The sequence below is a fragment of the Diabrotica undecimpunctata genome, chromosome 6 (assembly GCF_040954645.1).
Source record: "Diabrotica undecimpunctata isolate CICGRU chromosome 6, icDiaUnde3, whole genome shotgun sequence".
In the NCBI taxonomy this organism is placed as follows: domain Eukaryota; kingdom Metazoa; phylum Arthropoda; class Insecta; order Coleoptera; family Chrysomelidae; genus Diabrotica; species Diabrotica undecimpunctata.
Genome location: NC_092808.1, coordinates 102,551,195 through 102,573,286, shown reverse-complemented (window position 1 = coordinate 102,573,286; position 22,092 = coordinate 102,551,195). Strand labels below are relative to the sequence as shown.

General features: G+C 30.8%; 1 protein-coding gene across 3 annotated transcripts in view; it reads left to right on the top strand.

The window, feature by feature from the left end:
* Positions 1-16,391, top strand: part of LOC140443659 (retinoblastoma-like protein 1) — a 66,582-nt gene extending 50,191 nt beyond the window's left edge. For all 3 annotated transcript variants that reach the window (XM_072535028.1, XM_072535027.1, XM_072535029.1), the window contains exons 15-16: positions 8,356-8,517; positions 12,092-16,391. In XM_072535028.1, coding sequence (XP_072391129.1) covers positions 8,356-8,517; positions 12,092-12,247 — 318 coding nt within the window. In that variant the 3' untranslated portion in view covers positions 12,248-16,391. The remainder of the gene's footprint in view (positions 1-8,355; positions 8,518-12,091) is intronic.
* Positions 16,392-22,092: the final 5,701 nt, after the last annotated feature.

Below are 22,092 nucleotides of genomic sequence, written 5' to 3'. Positions count from 1 at the left end.
TTACGAATGTGCCATTAGATAAGACTTTAAATATAGTCAAGACAAAATTAGAGAGTGATGATACATTGGCAACTAGAACAAGACTAAATATATCAGCTATAATGGAGTTAATAGCATTATGTACTGATAATACATATTTTCAACTAAATAATGAATTCTATAAACAAAGTTTTGGACTAGCAATGGGCTCTAGTTTATCTCCATTATTAGCCGATATATTTATGGAAGATTTTGAAACAAATATTATTTCTAAACAAAATTTAAAACCCTCAGTATGGTGGAGATATGTAGATGATGTATTCTCAATATGGCCTCATGGATCAGAGTTGTTGGACACATTCCTAAATGATATAAACGATAAAGAAGAGACAATAACATTTACCATGGAAAAGGAATATAATAACACATTACCTTTTCTGGATGTTTTAATCTCTAAGAACGATACTGGATACGAAACTCAGGTGTATAGAAAACCAACACACACCAACAGATATTTAAATTTCAAATCAAATCACAATATTAATATTAAAAAGGGAATCATTAAATCCTTATACGATAGAGCCAAAATTACTTGTTCTAACCAAAATTCGTTCTTGGAGGAGAAACATTTGTTAACATCTGTTTTATTAAAAAATGATAATCCTTTATCGTTTATAAATAAGGAATTTTCAACAATCGATCGAATAGAACAAAACAACTTAGAACGAGATCCTACAGCATATACAAGGAATAATACGAGGAAAATAACAATACCATACATAAAAGGATTATCGGAAAAGCTTAAAAGGATAGGAAATAAATTCAACATTTCAACAACATTCAAAACAACAAATACCTTGAGATCTTTTTTGTACAAAACCAAACCTAACAATGAACAAGAAAGGACAAGGAATTGCATTTATAAAATACCTTGTGAATGCGATCAGTTTTATTTAGGTGAAACATCAAGGCCATTAAATGTTAGAATAAGTGAATATCAATCCTATATTAAAAATAGAGAATTTGATAGATCTCAAATATGTAAACACGCATGGGATAATGAACATAGGGTTCGATGGAATGATTCAAATATAGTCCTAAAAGAAACGGATGGTAAAAAGAGAAAAATCAAAGAAGCAGCTCTAATTATGCTAAATGAGACCAATTGTGTCGCGAATTCCTCGGCAGAATGTAGTAGGATCTGGTTACCCATATTGAAAGAGGAAGTTATTAAAAGGAAAATACCAGTATTGGTAAGTTAGTAACATATAGAGAATACATCATTTATGTTTTTTAAATAACAAACATATAAAATCGGAATTTGGTGTTTATTGAAGGTAAACTAAATGCACGATCAATACTTACCATGTCAGGATAGTATTATGAGGTTTTTTCCTGGTTTTTCCCTCATAATTTACTATGGAATCAATAACAGGGGAATTTTACTGTCATCATGGCATGTATTTGTCTTTTTAAAGACGAATTACATGTTATGATCTTTTCTGACGGATATTCTCAAGTTAAAGTTGATTTCATGTAATCGAATGAACTATCTTATAAGTAAAGTCGTCCCAGGAACGCAACTCAACAATATTGGCAATATCATTTTAAAGTCGTCTACTTTAAAATGTATAATGTATGTCTGAATTGTCAATATAGATGAGTCAGATAAAATTAAATTATTAGAATAATTTTTCACTAAGTAACAAAAAACAAAATTTGTTTAATTTACTGTTTGTATTTTGAGAACGATTTCCGAAGTGGAAATTGAAACGTCAATAAACGTATTTTAACCTTTAATTGTGGCGTATTCCCATTTAAATAGTAATTTATGTTTTAGTATGGTACATGGCAAACAAATAATGAAAATAATTTTTATTTTGCGAAAAATGTGTTACAACAACGTTTATTTACTCATTGTATATTATGTATCACTCTATATGGTTCAATAAGATAATTTGTTGATAATAAAGTCTTTCAGGGTGAGACACAAACTCTAACGCTTCTGTAAGAATTCGATACCTCTTTTGTAAAACAATTTGTCTTAACGAGATACTATAGTCCGACAATTTTCAATTAAAGGTGACTAATCTACAAATTGAACTTAGAGATAACGGCTACCTTAATCTCAGAAAAGTAAATTCTTACCGGGGTCATTATTATTGTATTGTATTGTATTGTATCATAAAATTTGCCGCAGTAACAATATAAATTGGTGCGATTCACGAGCGTATATACTTAGACAAGTTCATTGAATAGTTTGAAACATCAACTAGTTGTAAACTTATCAACATTTCGCTGGTCTATATTATATATGTTTACGTTCTTAGAAAGAATGGGAATGAGAGAAATATGATATTTTAGTTTATTCCTTCCACATTCAATATGTGCATAGGCGTAGTGTATTCTATTTCTTGGAAATATATTTATTAAATGGACTTTATTATTAACTTTAAAATAGTAAAGGTAAGTAAAGTAAATTTGGGGTAAGTTTATTCTTTTTATAGTATTAACCTATTAGGGCGATACAATAAACAAAGAGAAATTTGACAATTAATTTATTAGATTGAATTAAAAATACATAAATTAATACTAATTTACAACCAAAAAGATTTTTTTTCTCATTTTCAAGGAAAACAGTACAATTTTTAATGAAGGAACATATTGTATCTTAAATGTTATTTCAATTTTGAGGTGAAAATTTTCAAAACATTCGGGGTGTAGATGTACTCTACACCTTTTCATCTTCGTCATCATTGGCTTCACAACCCATGGTGGGTATTGGCCTGTTCAAGGATGTCTCCATTCTCTCCTATTCTTCGCCTTGGCTTTTCAGTTTCGTACTCCCAACATTCTCAAGTCTTCCTCCACCTGATCCTTAAATGGTGCTCTGGGTCTGCCTCTCCTTCTCACTCCATCTATTCTTTGGTTATAAATATGTTTTGGCGGCTCCATCTCATTCATTCTCTCTATGTGACCTAACCACCGCAGCCGGTTTATTTTGACTCTACATCTTTTACATAAATAAATAGTATTACTTTTGCACATCCGACATTCTTGCACTATCGTCTCTTTTTGTAATGTGGCCAATATTGTCAAATCTAGTTTCATCTGGTAAAGCAAATTTAGATTGATGTCCATGTACTAAGTTTGATATTTTTTTTGTTTTGATGTCCATTATAATACTCACTATTATAAATTATAAATATAAATCTATGTCGGCTCATACTTTCTCTTATAATGTGCACTTCTTTATCCACATCATTCGATCAATATATATCAACTTGAAGCAGAGTGTAAACCAGATAATATACATATGCCACTAAATTTTTTAAATCTGTTATATATATATATATATATATATATATATATATATATATATATATATATATATATATATATATATATATATATGTATAATGCATAATGCATAAAAATCTTTGTCATATAGATGCATAAATATTTGTAAAATATAGAATGCTCTTAATTACTTGTTTATCAAAAAAGAGTGAAAAAACTTTAATATATGACTTGTCTCCATGGTTGGCTTTTATATTGTCTAACTAAATATCAATCAGACTGATGTTGAGTTACTACTGAGTACGAAGGAGTACTGTTGTTGATAATAATAACTTGAGACAAATTTGGATTTACTATTTTTGCCTGGTTTTTTCTTTGGACGCTTTATCTGTGGTTCAGAGGAATATCATAATCACAATCGTTAATTACTTGTATTTCATATGTACCTGCAATATCCGATTTTATTAATTATTCACAAATAATATTATCATCAATGTCTTCTATATCGAAAACTTCATCTAATTCCGACGGCAAATAACCCACATTAAGTGAGTCAGCATTTTCACAATCTGAGTCTTCTCTAACAAAGCTGTTAACTCTTTAGTAGTTAGTGCCATCTTCATTTCATATTTCAAAAATTTACTCAAATAATCAAATGTACTACTATATACACGCATTCACATGATAATAGTTTAGCTTACTTCATTTTAATTTATATGGAATATAAAATAAATAAATACAAGGAAACTTTCAACTCAAGTTAAAAAAACAAATATAACGTTTACAGCACACAGCAATTCTATAAATAGAGAATGAAGTGTAATGACGAGATCGTATGTTAAAATTTCAGATTGTATAGTCGAATGAAAAAATAAGTCTCCAAAGTTTTCTGTTTTTGAAGTTCTGTATTACGTACTCTATAATAAGAATAAAATTTCACTTTAATTTGTTAGACAACTATAAGATACCTCTCAAAAGACACATGATAATTTAATAATTATATCTTAGATTTAATTTTTACGTAATTAATTATTTGTTTAAATAAATAATTAAATCCATTCAAATCAAATTTAAAAAAAAAACAAATATAATGTTTACAGCAGACAGCAATTCTATAAATAGAGAATGAAGTGTAACGACAAGATCGTGTGTTAAAATTTCAGATTTAGTCTAATGAAAAACTAAGTATTTTGTAAAGGTTTCTGTTTTTTGAAGTACTGTATTAGGTACTCTATAATAACAATAAAATTTTACTTTATTTTGTTAGACCGCTATAAGATACCTGTCAAAGTACACATGATAATTTAATAATTATATCGGTCTTAGATTTAATTTTTACGTAATTACTACGTGTTTAAATAAATACTTAAAAATTTTTTTGGTACGCCTCTGTAAAATTGAGGTGGAATATGATTTCGTTGCTAAGCTATACTTAAGTGCTTCGTTAAGTGCGATGTTGCCAATTAATCGCCTTCAATTAAAAATTGTTTTAGTATAGTTAGTTTCCGCCATAACTCTTTATTTCATTCACTTTTCTTTGAACATTTTTTGATGCATGTTAACAATCAGTAGTCGCTGGATTCTATATCAGAAGATTTAGATGAGACAGAAACAATTCGTGTATTTATTAATCATTGCGATCGAATTCTGATAAGGTCCATTTTCTTGGTGAGAAAGTACATTTTCCTTGAACACAATACCTTATGATACCCAAAATATGAAAGTTCAAAGTTTGTTAGCGAATGTTTGTGTCTTTGTATTTTTATTGTACTTTGTATTTTGTTTCACTCTTTTTCTCAGAATTTCGTTTTTCATGATTTAGTTTTTTTCTCTAACAAATTCTTCAAAACCCATCGATTCATATTCAAGGTTGAAACGTCAAGAAATGAATATAAAACCGATATAAAGACGATGTGATGATTTCATGAGTTTATGTTTTCAATGTTCCACCTTTTTTCTCTATCTTTTGTTATTCTCTTTCATTCGTACAACGGAAAACCAATGGTTGCGATATGTCCGTCTATCTTGTGGGAGATCTACTTCTACATCTTTTTCCTTCGATATTTCCAATTAATATAAGCTTCTGGCAATCTCTCCAAACCATATGCCTGAAATAGCCTATTATTTGTTCTATTACTTGCGTTCTTAGTCTTTTCTTGACATTTAGTTGTCTTTGGTTTGTCTAACTTATTTGTTCTTCGGTGCATCCAGGGACGTAGAAAGCATGTATGATTTTTTCTTGAGATTCCACCACTCGGCAGCCTACAGTATATATATATATATATATATATATATATATATATATATATATATATATATATTATTTAGTTAACTTCGTAACTATTTTGAAAAGGCAATAAATTTTGAAGTTGAACTTAACTTATTCACATAGATTGACTTTCATAATCTGATGGACATTGAGAATTTTTTCGACAACCCGACAATATATATATATTGTCATACTTTTTCTTTCCCAACCAAAGAAAAATAAATAAAAATAACCATCGGAATAAAATTTTAAGATATCATTATAAACAAAAATGTATATAGTAATTTAAGATAAGATTTAGTGTAGATAAGAATAGAAATTTGTTTGGTAAACGACCTTTTTCCGTTTCAAACAAAATTATCAAAAAACCTGTTTAGAATTAGAAGACATTTTACCTGTAAGTTAATCTTTTCATTGTTTGTATAGTCGAGTATTAAATGACCATATTTTAATCTTTTGAAATATGTATAAATGATGTATTGACAAAACAAATTTTAAAGTAAGCTATTTAGTTTTTCTCTGAAACCGAAATTAGGCTTTTCCAAAATCATGGTAAACACAATTTGAGCTTTTGATTGGACGGTCGTTTTTAAATGGGAATTTGTGAGCCGATCATGAGACGGGAGAAGTTAGTGATAATTTGGTCATCGAAAGAAACAGTCGTTTGTCTCAAGATAGGGTGTGGTTCGTGAGTTTGGATACCGGCGTAACGAAAAGAAGTGAATAGTTTGCAGAAGGAGATAACAAGTAGATTAAAAGAGGTCCTTGTATCTACCGTGGGCATTTTATAAAGTATATGTGAAAGTATTCTTACGGCATCAAGTTGACAAAAGGAGGTCCTGGTGTCATAAATAAGTAGCTGAGTTTGGAGAAGTGAATCAGGTGTTTTTTGTGTAGTCTGCAGGAGGTTTGCAGAGACGTTAAGAAGGAGCCGAGGTGCCAAAGAGGAGAGATCACATCGTTGAGGAGACTGGACTTTTCTGGGTATGTTCCAACATACAACTCAAGAAGAAAATAAGCTGTAAGTGTTTGTACAATTGAATTTTATATCTGTGAAGGATCGTTTCGACATCATGGTCATTAGCATTCAAATTTAAGAACTGAGGTTTTATTAGGCTAATCAAAAGTTTAAAGTTTTGTTATTTCTGGTTTCAAGTAAAGAAAATTTTAAGTAAAATTGGTTTTTCACGTAATATAACTGTATGTAGCTTTATAATCTTATTATTATAAAAATTTGATTTATTTTCTTGTATGCTGATTGATAAGATAACGACAGAATTTAATAATTGTTTTATTCGTGCATATAAAATAAAGAAACGTAAATCTTTGTAATATAATATATTTGTATTCTTATCATTTCTTCTCTCCCGATAAAAGACAACTAGAAAATCTTTTTTGAATCCATCGAACACAGGTAATATAAGGATTATTTTACTTTTGATAACAAATAAGTTATAATTCTTTTTTATTGGCTCAATAAACTAACATTAAAGTCAAAATAAACAATCATAACAATATATATATATTTATTGGTTTTTGTTGTCATCGATTGGGCTTTAAGTAAAACTCTTTAAGGTACGTTTCAGCTTTCGAGTTTATTTAACTCATTATCAAAAACGTACTAAAAATAATAACTTCATTATAAACGTATAGTTGTTATTAATATACAGTCTTACCCTTGTGAGAATGCTATACTAAAACTACTAGCGTAACCCAAATTAACGAATTTAATTTATATTTATAATCTTCTTTTTTTTCTCATCACTTTATCAATTTGTTTGTTTATAAAATATTATCTACACTCCACATGTCTCTTCTATTTTTATTAGGTTAATTTAACATGAACCAGAAGAATAGAACTCATACCAAAACAAAAAGGAAACAAAACAGCATCCTACTTTGACCTATCTGTCCTTGCTCCTATGTGTATGCAACATTCATCAAAATATGGCATAGAAGCGAGAGAGCTGTTCTGTTTACTCCCTCTTTGTATTTATTAAAACAAGCAACAGAGTTTTTCTTACTAATGAAAAAGACAAACATTAAATACAAAAAAAACAATATTGATTTCCTTTGAAGTTGGACAAACTTCTCCCATCTTTTATGTACTTTTTATGTGGCTTTTATATATGTGATGTTTCTTTTATTGGTAGTAGATTACTATATATAGCACTTAGATTTTCAATGTCATCTCTTCTGTTCAAGGTGTTATGTGTGGTTTTTATTAGACACATTTCTAAAAATAATCTTTTGTTGTGATTTCTTTTGCTTGCCAATATTTTTACTTGGTCATAGTTTGGAGTGTGACCCATCGTGACTGAATGTTTACTTAATGCGCAGGCTTGTACTTTGTTCAGATTAATGTCATTCTTGTGTGATATTAATCTTCTCGACATTAATTTTAAATTAAATTTGCTTTCCCTAAGAACCTACTACAAAAACTTAAAAAAAGGTGATTGAAATCGGTGAACTCATTCTGTTAGTCTTGTTTTCCATAAGATTTTTATAATTTTTGTCGTATTGTTTGTTTGTTGCCAAATTTATTTATATTTTAATGCTATACAGTTGCGTAAAAGATATTTACATTTTATGTTCATGATAGATTTTTAATTAGTACATGGTAGAATTGTACCAGAATTTTTCAGTCGTGTGTCATTTTAGATTAGCCAAAATTTTGCTTGCAGATTGTCGCAAGTTACAATAACTTTGTCTTAATTGTATTGTATGTATTTTGTAAAAGTAACAAAATATATAATGATAGTTTATCAACTATCGATCTAATGCAACAATTATTTTATTTATTTCAGACTAGTAATTTATTGCTGAGCCCACTTCCTGCAGTAAAAAGTAAAAGTTTAATTTCGTCCAGTGTCCAAGTTGTTGGAAACGTATTTCTGCGACCGTTTGAGATTCCAGTGGCAAGCTCCAGTACAAATTTTAATTACTTTTTTAGTAGAAGTCCTTCCAAGGTAAAATATGGTTATTTAAATAATATTATCTAACAGTGATAATTTACTATCTAAGTTATCTTTGATACAAAGTATAGTGTATAGGAAGAATTTGCGTACGTCCTTATTTTCGTGCCGCCCCAACCCGAATAATATTGAATACATTTTAACGGCTAAGATTCGTGAAGATATTTTATGTAGATACATTCTTCCGTACACGTTCGGTACTTTGTATTACTACTGCAACTACTTTTGCCCGCACATTAGAATATGTTTTGTTTTTGCATAAAGCGTTTTCCTTTCTTTTTGGAAGCATAGCTTTCTTATCTCGGGCTACGGATGAAATACATTGACGGTGAAATGGATCGCGCAGAGGTGTGAAAAAATAAAAACAAGAAACGCGATGAAACGCAAATCGTGCAACCACACACTACGTGGATTAGTAAAGTCGACTTTACACTACATGATTTATCATATGATTTGGTCATGGAGTGAAATTTACATGTTTACACTGTGTGATTTGTCATAAGCACTGTCATGAGGCTTGTCATAGTTTGTCACAGGAGAATAGGACGGTATCTATTCCGCATGATAAAATCATATGATTTTTGGTAATAATACCGGTAACACCAACATATTTAAATATCGCGCCTTATTCTTATGTCAATTCAGCGAGATTTCCTTACCGAGAGACAACATCCTATGAAATCGTAGGCTTCCACGGCCAGAGTCAGAATTATAGTTTATTCGTCTTCCGGGTTTGGACCGTGTCATTTGTGAGTGACCCAAAAGTGGGTTCATCTCGACGTTTCGCTACAATTGTATGTAGCTTCTTCAGGAGAACAAAAAGGAAAAGAAAACAAAAGACAGGAAGATGCATCTATGCACTCCTAGGAGTACCACATCCGGTTTTTTCGTTTCTTGCAGTGTGCATTTATTGATTTTTGTCGCTCACTTCTTTTAGTTTTTTTTGGTCTTTGTTATTAAATAATTTTATGTTCTATCTAGCTACGTGCAGGATATATTTCTTTTTCTGTCTTGTAGTGCGTTTTTTCGCTTGTCTTGTCGTGAAAAAATTCATCCTTTCCATGGCAGACTTCTGGTTTAAAATAATACTGAAGTATTAATTCATTTTTATCATAAAATTCGAAAACTTATTTTTTTAAATTTTTTAAGGCCTATAGAAAAGTTCGCCCTCTAAAACTGTGGGAGCTAAGTTTGTAACGTTCGTTTAGACACACATCTACGACATTTTCACATAAATTTTAGTACCCTTTTTTAAATTAATGAGTAAGGATTAGATTAGAAAGTTTTGATCATGTGTTTTTTCTAACTTGTAATTTTCTGAACAGTATGTATTTCAACCATTTGTTGGAATTACTGCTTTATTTGTTTTATTTTTATGTGTAATGTAACTATTTGTTGAAATTAATTGTTATTTGTTTTATTTTTTTTGTATTTCAACCATTTGTTGAAATATATTATTTATTTGTTTTGTTTATTTGCATTTCAACCACTTGTTGAAATACATTGTTTTCGTTTTGAACTGATATCTTTATTTCTTCTACTGACAACAAATTCTCTGATTAAATATTAAATTTAAACAATTTGAGGGTTATATTTAGACCAGAAAGAAAGATCCGACTGTTACAACAATTTAAAATTAAGAACCTAATTTGTTGTTGAAGATCGAAGGTTTCCTAATTTTCCCCTTTTATTTACAAACAGTTGACTGTCGCCCCTTTTCTATCTTTTTCTTCTATTTTTTGAAATTAGTTCTGTAGAACCAAATGCCATTTTCAAAAGCATGTTTCGAACCCACGACTCGATCTCCACCAACCATCTAGCTGCCATTCGCATTATATCAATCACCGTTCTTAGCTACATCTAAATAAAAAAGGTTATTGTATTATATAACAATAAAACACTGAAAACTTCGTTTTCAAAACTCCCACAAAATTTATTATAATCTTATCACTACAGCTGTTTCGGCAGAGTGCCTTTCTCAAGTGATCTATTTTTGGTATGTGTTTACACTTTATAGTCGTAAACTGAATAGGTTGATGAGGGGAGAACTGTTTGTCTCAAGTTGGTCATTCAGAATTATGTCAGTATTTTTTAATTTGTTAATTTCCACAGATTCTAATAAAGATAACTTAAGCCCTTTATTTTGGATGTGAAGAATTCGAAATTCGTCATTAAACGAATGATTATGATCTAGAAGGTGAAGTGCGGATGTAGAATCTATTTTTCTATTATTAAAAGCCCTTTTATGTTCTGCTATACGTTTGTTAAAAGTTCTACCAGTTTGACCGATGTAAGTTTTTGGGCAATCGCCACATTTAAGTTTGTATACACCACTGTGTAAGTGCTTTTTCTTTTGGCTCTTGTTGTTTTTAATATATTTGCCTAAGTTGTTGTTTGTTCTAAAAGCTGGTGTTATTCCTTTCTTTTTTATGCGTTTCGGTATTTTTGTTGATATCTTGCCTGTATATGTAATCGAACAGAAGTTTCTGGGTTTTTTCTTTGGCAGTGGAAATACTAATTTCAGGGCTTTCTTATGTAGTTTTGGATTTAAAATTTTATTAATTGTTGGTTCGTTGTACCCATTGTTTACTGCTATTTGCTTGATGATATTTAATTCTATCTCAAAGTTGTATTTTGACATCAGAATTTCTATTAATTTATCTAACATGCTATGGTAGGCTGCCAATTTGTGTTGTGTAGGATGTCATGATGAATTGTATATAGTCGTGTCAGTATGGGTAGGTTTATGAAATACTTAGAACTCATGTTTGTTTTAAATCTGATAATTTTTGAATCTAAAAAATTTATGAATTGATTTTGTTCCGTTTCTATTGTAAATTCAATATGACTATGGAGTGAATTATTATACGATAAAAATTGGTCAAGTTGCCTGTTAGTTCCTGTAAAACATACCAGTACATCTACTACGTATCTCCACCAATATAAAAACTGTTTGAATACGGGATGTTTTGAAATCTTTGTCTCTAGATGATTCATAAAAATATCTGATAGCAATGGGCTTAGAGGATTACCCATTATGTAAGTCCTGCACTATTATTTATTTATATTTATGAATGTATGTATGTAATATTATGGCCTAAAAGGTTTTTTACTAGAACAAAAGTTTCTGTAGGAGGAATGGTAAGAAAAAGATTTTACGTCAAATGAAATTAATCTGGAGTTGTTAGGTAATTGAAAATGTTGTATTTCATTAACTAATTCTATTTTCCGTCGGATATTTGTTTACTGTTTCAATATTTTGATTATTTAAAAATTCTATTGTTTTGTTATTGTATTCTATTTTATCTATAGCAATAGTAGTGTTACCCTCGTCTGATTTTGTAAACACTATGTTGTTTTCTATTGATTTATTTTTAATTGAAATGGCTGTTTGAAAAGTTTTCAGTGTTTTATTGTTGTATAAAATGAATTTCCATCAAGTAACGGTCCATATCACTCAGTTATTATATTAGTATAAACTAATCATAAAAAGTTTTTTGATACAAAAGTGGTTTTCATTGTCAAATGTTCAAATATTGTCTTGACTTCATATTAACATTTGTTTTAGGATCTCAAAGATATAAACAAATTGGTTAGCAATAGCAAAGTAACAGGAAAACGCCTTTTAGCAGATGATTTAGAAGCGGAATCGCCTCCAAAAAGATTATCCGATCGTAAATTCCATACGTTGGTTGAAGAACGTAGGAACCAAAATAGCGAATAGTTATATTTATGTAATAAATTATTTTATTATCAAGTAATCACGCTAAATTATATGAAATTGGTTGAAATATGGTTTTAAATTAAAAAGGCCAATTGTAAATATCATTCATGTTCATATACATGTTGTGCCTTGCTATAAGACCGAAAAGATATTATAAATACATATACGCTTTTTGTTTAGCTTAATAATAAATACTATTGTGAAGGTAAACAGAAATGGCTGATTTTAAATAATTTTGATGGTATTTAATTTTTGTGATTATATTAGATCTGGCGTACAGATCAAAGATTTTAACAAGGTACTTTACTCCTTACTCATTAAGAACTTAAACAAATTTTTCTTGTTTTTAAATTTGTTCTGAATTATTTCAATTAAACTTTCCAAGAAATGAGATGATTAATTCTTATTGGAAATAATGCGCTAAAAATTTATAAATTGATACATGGTAGACTTAATTCGATGTTCTTTAATCAAACAACTTCTATTCACAATATTATCAATTAATTCTTAAATAATTCTCGTAAATATTTATTCAGTTCACTCAGTAAGTTAATGTTGGAGTAGGTTTTTTTCTTTAACCAACCCTTTTAGCAGTTACCATGTATTTTTTGGCGCTTTTTGCTTGTTGACCAAGGAGCCAAAATTAATTAATTGTCTTCTAAATTCAACATATACGTACGTGTTACATAAGATAAGAAAGACGTAATTATTGCATTATTATTCGTGATTGTACAAAGAGTTTGTAGTTGTGTAAGCAGCCATTGTTATATACAGGGCGCGCCTTAAGTCTACAATCTGCACCTAATTTTCTGAACTATAAAACTAGTACATTTTTAGGTTATTGAACTAAAGAACCTTTTCCCTTCGTGACGTTTTAGCGACGTAATCATTAAAACTGATTGACGGTTGCCATTCTTTAGATAATTTTAAGTGAGATTATAGTTTAGCAAACAAAACTTGAAATTAGTCATTCAAAATCACGCGTCATAACTGCTCAAAAATAGCGGAAATCACATGAAACAGAAACAGAAAGATATTCAATTATTTAGTCTATCAATAGAAAGAGTACTAACAACCGCACATGCTTGTTTGATGAATCATATTGTTACACATACATTTCTCTTCGCAATTGACCTGTATTCGACAGTAAACAGGAGAAAGGCAATTATTAAGATTCGAAGTTTATTTCTGAGAAAAATTTAACTCCCTATGTGTATACAGCATATCCCTATCCCCCATATGTGTATACAGCAAAATAAATACACAACAAATGAATTAACAGCTGAATCAGCAGCAGCTAAATCAACGATTGCTGCAACGAAGTAAATACTTTCATTTTACAAGCGTCGATATAAAACTGAAAGTTCCGTCAAATGAAGAACTGGAATACAAAGTAAACGTTTAACTTGCATGGTATGGAACACGAATGATAACACAGCCTAACAAAATGAACAACATTGGTGCTTGAGAAATAACTAATTTTAAATATTTTAATAAGAGCCAGAATTATAAACATAACAGGAAATAGGTTCTAAACATGAACAATACAATGTAGAAGGACTCAAAATACGAACAAAAATACAGAATATAAACGTCAAACTAGAAAACAGACTAAAACATGAAAACATAAATGAAGAGGGGGATGGTGCAGAAACAAGGTAAACAATGAAGAACAAAAACGAATGACTGGTTTGACGAAGATTTGTCAGATTATAACAAAAAGAAAAAAAAACGAGTATATTTACTGATGCAACAGGGGTACAGGACCCGACAAGCGGAGGAGGAATATAAATAACGTAAAGAAGAAAAGAAAATCCAGCGCAGAATGAAGAGAGAAAATCTGAAGAAAGAGTTTCAATAAATACAAGAACTAAGTACGCCAACAGAGACTAAAAAAATTTTCAATTTCAAACAAAAGATCTGAAGAGATAAGGAGCGTAATGTATTGACAGAACTGCAAGAAAGATTAAGAAGATGGACAGAACATTTTAAGTAGACGCTTGAGGGAGTCGAACCCTGATATACAATTAAACCAAGCAGACAGAGAAAAGAGACACTGTTTTTTAGCTTTAAGTCCTAACTGTTTGCGAGAATTGTTCACATTTATACTCTCCCTGCTAGTACTAGCTTCTTCCATTTTTGATGAATTAAACAATATTTAACAAAAGCCTTATATCGTACACAAAGGCACCTGTATACTTCCTAACACACAATGTGCTTATAACTCTAAGAAAACTAAATATATACTGACCAGATACGCATCCTTTCTCCACTACTGACATGCTTCTTTGTAAAAGTAATAGCAAGAGCTAAAAGATACAATAATCGTAAGTGATCACACGCATGACTCATTTCATTTTTTTTACGCATCCTTTCTCCACTACTGACACGCTTCTTTGTAAAAGTAATAGCAAGAGCTAAAAGATACAATAATCGTAAGTGATCACACGCATGACTCATTTAATTTTTTTTTGTTGGACTTTAGATACCAAGAAATATACCATTTGAAAACTCTTTTATCATTCATTCACGTTCTAGATTTTTGTGCAATACATTGTCCCGTTTCAAAGTGGCAATGGTGGCAAAATTTCGATGTTCAATAGCGACGGTGTAAAATAGAGCATGAACTACCTTTAATAATTTAGATTAGGTTAGATTTAATATAAGTGGGCGGTTAACTACCTGTCCACTCGACCTAAGAGGTTTATTGTCGCTCATCCCTAGGTTAAAGTTGTCATATCAGCCTTTTTAACTAAGTCTTGGTTACACATCTACGAAGTCGTAGAGCTCGAGTTGATAATATCCTACCCTCAGCAGTTGCCTTCTCGTCTTCAGCCTGTCAAAATCTGCTATTCACACTTTCTGTCAGTCCGATTTTATTCATGTGCCCCTTGAGATCACAGTGTCCTGTTAGAAGACTTACGATAATTCGCAGATCATTCCTCTTCATATCTAGTACATCTTGACTACCAGTGACAGAATAACTCTTTATTATTTCTGGAAATATACTGAGTAACGCAATATATTGACATTTAAATGTCGGTGACATATTTTTGATAGATGTAAATAAACAAGTGAAATCTTATATAGTATGCGAGAAAGTCCAAGAAATAAATTGACGTGTTTTAAAAGTTTCCCATAAAACGTTAAGACTACCCGTTAATTGTGAGGGAAGCCACACTTTTTCCATTAGGTGATCACTATTTCAAAATGGATACCATTGAATTGAGAAATTATCTTATAAAAATTTATTCCCAAGTGAAAGAATAATGTTTTTTGTTTTGAGAAACATACTGAGTGATGCAACAACTTTCAAATGGTGTGTCATATTCCATATATTGTCATTTATAGAAAATGTCGATGACATCATAGTTTTGACAGATTTCAATAAATAAATTAATTCTATCGGATTATCGGAAACTGTAAAAATGAATTGACTTATTCTAGTATTTTTCATAAAATCTGAAGACTACTAAATGATTGGCGTAACTCCATACTTTTTTCCACACTATCGCTATTGAATATTGAACGATAGTTGTTTCGAAACGACGCAAAATAATCACAAAAATCTAGAACATGCTGAAAAATTATGTTTTACTTATCACATGATTCCATTTGAAATTGTCTTACAAAATTGCGCCCGTCCGTTGCTTTTATCGTTCAGAAAATAGTAGAGGGGAAGATTACCTTACCGTTATAGTCTTGATATTTTTAGCCATTTAAAATAATTCAAATTCAAATAAACTTTAAAAACTACACTATCAATTTTGATTCCACCAATCCTTGGATTGTAGAGTGTTGCTGTGTATGATTGGTATTACACATGTGGTCATAACAGTTGTTATTCTGATTACTCACAAACAATTTTAATTTCTTGGAATAGTTTAATTTACAAAGAAAACTCATAGACTGAATTTAATAGGAGCTACAGAACAAATTGGTGCCTTGTATATGTTAAAAATTCATGTATACCATTAGGTGATTTAATATCTAATTTATTGAGTAATTTTATTGCAATACTTAGTTGTATTTTTTTAATAGACTTTTAAGTAAATTGTGTGATTGATACGACTTAGAAGACAGATTTGTATAGAAATTAAGCTGAATTTGTATCTCTATGTTGCAATATAACAAATCACGGAAATTTGTATTTTATTTTTCCTTAAGACAATTTTTGAACCACTTTCTGTATGCTTACATCATCTTGATAATCATCTAAGAACAACAGAGGCAAAACTATTACCATTGTTCAGAAAATCTTTAGACCATAATACCGATAATAGTTTCTCCAATATTACAAAATTGTACTGAGATTATGACATGTTCGCGAAGTAAAAACAGCAGCTGGTATGTTTCCGGACGAGGAGTATTTGATTACAGCATAAAAATGAGGATAGTGTTTTGGAATCTTTGAAGTCTAACACGGAAGAGAAATCTTTAAAGTCATAACACATAAGAACACGAAGTTGGTGGATGCTGTAAAAATATGAAGAGTACAAATTGCTTGTACCCAAGAGACCCAAGAAGAGAACTAGACATCAGTGATAGGCAATTGGTCTTCCGTAACGTTGTAGGCACAAGAAACGCATGGTCTGCTTGTTCTTATTCACAGATTACTACTATAATTACTTTACCATCAATCATCGATTATATTTCGACAAAATACAAAGCTCGAGGTACAAGATGTTCGAGTATATAGAGGAAGCACATGTGGAAGTGATCAGTACTTGGTCAAAGCTAAAATAATTCCCCTTCGACTAGCCAAGTAAAAAGAAGATGCGCAGGAGCAAACCAAAATAACTCTAGAAATTAAGTACAACTTGGAGACCTTTAACAACGGAAGTTCAAAAGTACAGTACAAAAAACGAGTAGATGAAAAACTCATGCAAAAACTTAAATAGTGTAGGGGACCAATACAACTGTATAGAAGAATTTTTAATGGATGCATCAAAAAAAGTATTGGGCAAGTATGAAAAGACAGCACAAAGAAAGCCCTATTGGTGGGATAAAGAAATCACAGAGAAAATAAAAAAGTGATAAATTTCTAAACGTAAAAACAGTTCAAAGTTAACACGAAAACCAATCAGCTCGAAGAGAGGTACGAAAGGCAATAACCAAAAAGAAAACCGAATGCTGGGAGGTAGCCAGAAGTGCCGAAAGCTGGAAAGTACCGACTACTAAAGTATTAAATCTCCTCGAAAATAAAAGACTTCAAGATATCTGTCCTATTAACCTACCTGAATGGGACAGATACTTTAAAAAACTACTGACAAAATAAAAAGGAAAGGACAAAATATCTACAAACATACTCTTACGTACAAGTAAATACAATAGCATTCCCACTTAGGATTGGTATGTCAAATGTTGGAAAACGGAAAATCATGAGGTCCAGGTAGTATCCCACCCGAACTACTAAAATACGGAACCGACAAAATATACAGGCAGCTAACCATCATGTATCAAATATGTATAAATGGAAACATTAATAAAAAAAGAGAATAGAGGGAGATACAGTGATATGGAGACCCTAGAACAGTCTGGCTTCCCCACTCTTTCATATTTTAGAAGCAGTAATAGCACTGACATGACCGCTCCCTAGTGGTACAATAAGGAACTAAAATTTTGTTCAACTTCTCTATAACGTGTGTATAACTTCTGCCGAGACTTAAAAATGACAGTGAAGGATCCTTACATATGCCTCTATATTCTTTGCTACCTCTAGCCTAGTACATAAAGAAAATATATTAAAAAAGGTTATTTACTACTGATAGAACGATGCCGTTGACTATCCTGTCGTTCACACACGAAACATTTTTGGAATCATCGGTTGCCAAATCAAAACTTTTTTTGTGTAATCCACAACCTGAAAAGTATCTTTTGTGGTAATTACGGACCCATAATTATTTTTTAATCCTTTATAGAGCAGAATTATTTTTTTGATAATGTAAACAAATTCTTTGCAGATTATAATTAACAAATGATAGATTATTGTACTTTAATTCGTGTTTTTATTTTATTTTCACCCCTTGTTGGTTTTTTGGGTAGTTGAAATTTCGACCACAGTCTGATTAGATATGTTGACTTTGGTACATGTAGTTGTGGTTCCATAATCTACCACAGAAAAATACTCATTAATTAAACATTTTTATTATGAATAATTTAAAATATTCAATACATAATGCAACCTGGTAATATGAGCATTTAATACTTGAACGTTTTGGCATCGCTCTCGTTAAACAGAGTGCACAACGTCTTGATGTTCCTTTTTCTGGCATATGATTACCAACACCGCTTAGTTTCACCTTGTTTTTAACGCTTACAGTATTATGTGCCGCTTCCATTTCCTTCAGTTTATTTCTTCCTAATATTACCTTAATATTACCTTACGACTCCACCCATATCGCGATTGTAATCACTTATGGCTTTTGGACACTTGATCTTTCTTGACACTTTCTTGTTCACCATTCACTTTTCTTAGCAAAACTGAAGTAATTTTGTCAAACATATCATTTGACATAAAATAATCGTGTTATGCCATTTTCATTATTTTGTCCCTTCTCATTTGCTCGGAAAACCTTTACGATTTACTCTAAAAGTTCCTCTTCTTAGTTTCTTGTTTTCCAGGTGATAAAAGCCTTACGTGATATTTCGATCTTGGTTATTATGTCTTCATCAGAGTCACAATTTACATCTAACCAGTTGCCGAGGTATTTCAAATTGTTTACGCGTTCTATATCCTCTTCATTAAGTGAAAGTTTCACAGCAAAACAAATCATGAGTTAATATTATCTTAAGAAGAGGAAAACTCGAGAAAAAATTATGGAAATAAATGTAGTACCTAGTTTCCACCTCTAAGAGACTCGGTAATGTCTAATATCGTTTTAGTCTTAAACTATATTCAGCATGTTGTGATTGAGATTTGCCATCACATATGCTAAATTTGTGCAAGCATCCAGTTTCGGAACATGCAGACTTTGAAGCCCCTTTTTATAGGCCTCTTCGGTATATATTGTTTAGGGGAACTTCGCACCTTGAAAGCAACTATACTTTCATATACCGCAACATTTCTACTTGTATAAAAGTTCGCTTGAAAGTGTTGCTGCAGTTGTGTTATAAAAGGCCTTACTTTGAACAGTTTTGTCAAAATTGGGCTATTTTGATCTCTTTCCATATTTTCATTATTGTTTAGATGAAGAAAATGAAAAATTCTTAAGAATCGTTTTTGCGTAAAAATTTGCAAGACTCTTGATACGTGCATGTTGATATCTGTTCGGTAACTTAAAGTACATGAGGAATTGTGGTTAAATAATCGACCACATTGCTGCCACGTTGCCGGATTTTGTTCTGTGGTGTTCATTTTGGGTACAGTTCATTTACAAATATTAAGTTTTCACTTCGGTAAAATTTGCACCGCATACCTATAAAGAGTTAAATTTACTATCCTGCTATATTCTCAAACAGAAGCATAAGAAAGATCGGATTACGGTTTAAATAAACATTGAATACAATCTAAACACTTCAGTCTGTGGACAAGTTTCCTAATAATAAATTCACACACATAAATAAGGATACGATCCTTTAATTTAGATTTTTCATCTCGTTCTTATAGTGCCGTGCACCTATAGCATTGAAAATGTCGCATATTCTTTTCTTTAGGGATATGTCCCAGGTATCCCATTTTTCATACCTTGATTAAGTTGAGTGACTCTCTCTCAGTATTTGCTCTCTCTCATCTCCTACGAACACAATTTTCAATTCTTCCGGAAGCAGATCTATGTCAATTTCTATTTCATTATCTTCAAAGGATATTTTTTTTCTTCTTCTCCACTCTATTTCTAGTTGCTATCAACAAGCCCTCGTAGACACTTCGTCTCAGGACCAGCAACCTCCAGTGTAGTCTTGCGTTGCCATGTTATCAATTCCAATTGTAACTTAAACATCATAGCATATAAGATCAAATGATGTAACAAATTCAAATTAAAAACATTTAACGGGTTTTTACCCAAATATTTAGTGGCTCATAACATGTACATTTAGACACACTGATGATGGAATATTGATTCCGAAAACGTTCTATGATGTAGCCCGATTGGGTATTTTAAATATATACCTTTTATAAAGGATTTTTAAATAAGTTTTTTGTGATACATGGTATACAGCCAGCTACAGGAACTTAGTTTCCTTGTGGATTTTACTATTTGGAATACATTTCCCTCATTTCATTGTTATTTAGATAATTCCAATTGGCAGCAGGAGAGTAAATAATATCATTTCACATAACCACTCACATTTCATATAATTATCACGGGAAACAAGTGAAATTTCAAACAATGTTTACATTTTTTTGCTCTCTTCATCGATGCTCCCTTATTTGTGTTCAGCTAGCGGACAACACGCATACTAAACTTTAAAAATCGTATTCACTTATTGTCCTCCAGTTCTACTCTAGTTTATTATTACTACAGTTATGGCTTTACATTCTGAAAAACAAACATAAAATCAATGTCAGCTTATAAATATTACACGTCCAGATTTTATAAAATAAGTTTAATACTTTTATTTTTAATGCGCAACTTTTCAAAGTTATAATTGTATCAACTGTATCGAAATACAAAATAAAATTCTAACATAATTTTAACTTAATTTAAATTTGTACATCACCCACTCATAAATATTGTGATAGAGTTTCCTTGTGACTTTTCTTTTTATAAAAATTTCGTTACCAATAAATCATATATTATAAAATGGTATTAACGTTATTTTACTCGGTCAGATAGCCAATACTCCTGTCAAGTTGGCTCAAAAATAGAGGTAAGGTTACAAAAATTCACATAGAGCTAAAATCGGTATGAATGTTTTGAACACCCTTATAAATGAAATATGGAAAATCCCTATCAATCCCACATCTGCAAAAAAAGTTATTTCAGGTCAAAAAGTTGAAAATATGGGTTTGTTTGCGTTTTTCAGCCAAACTGTAAGTTTTATCATAAAAAAACATAGATAGGGTGAAAAGCTCGTGTTCGTTCGGAAAAATATTTCCATGAGATTTTTTTGCATATTCACTCTCATGAGATACCCCAAAATATGGTTCAAGCGGTCGCCCAGGCAAAAAGTGGTACAAATTTTTTTAAACAATTTTTTACAATCAATTTTTTCGGGCCGGACATTTTTTTTTTTGAATTTTTTGGATCATTCTTAACAAAATAGGTCTCTTATTGATTTTCTGTAAACTTGATGGTTTTCGAGTTATAAATAATTTAAAACTGGGAAAAACGCAAAATTACGATTTTTAAGGCTTAGAAACATTATTTTAGAATTCACCAAGAACCTAAATTCAACTTCATACCTTGTCCTATCATTTCCTGATAAGAATTTTGGGTCTATTTCATTTTAAAACATTGTTTTTTAATCGTTAATGAAGCGCTTATTACAGAACATGCTCTTGGGCTGCGGCGTGTATAAGAGAGAATAACAAGATTTAGGGCACAAATGTTTGCTGGTTTAAATTCTCATTGTACAAATGAGCCCCTGTTCTGCCATACACGCCTTATTATCTATTAAAAAATAATGGTTTAATAGTAATTTACTCACCAGGGCTGTTATTAAGATCATTACTCCCGGAAAGTAACATAATCCAGCCAGAGGGCCTCTGGCCCGAGGAAGGGATGTTGCTTGATGGACGCAATCATCCGGTAACACCAGTAGTACATATAAAATATGTATATATATATTTTGTAGATGCAGTAAGATAAAAATTAAAAACGTTTCAATTTTAACTTTTATATTATGTGTATATTATATGTATATAAGTGAAAAATAAAATCTAATATGTATCACTGTTGCCG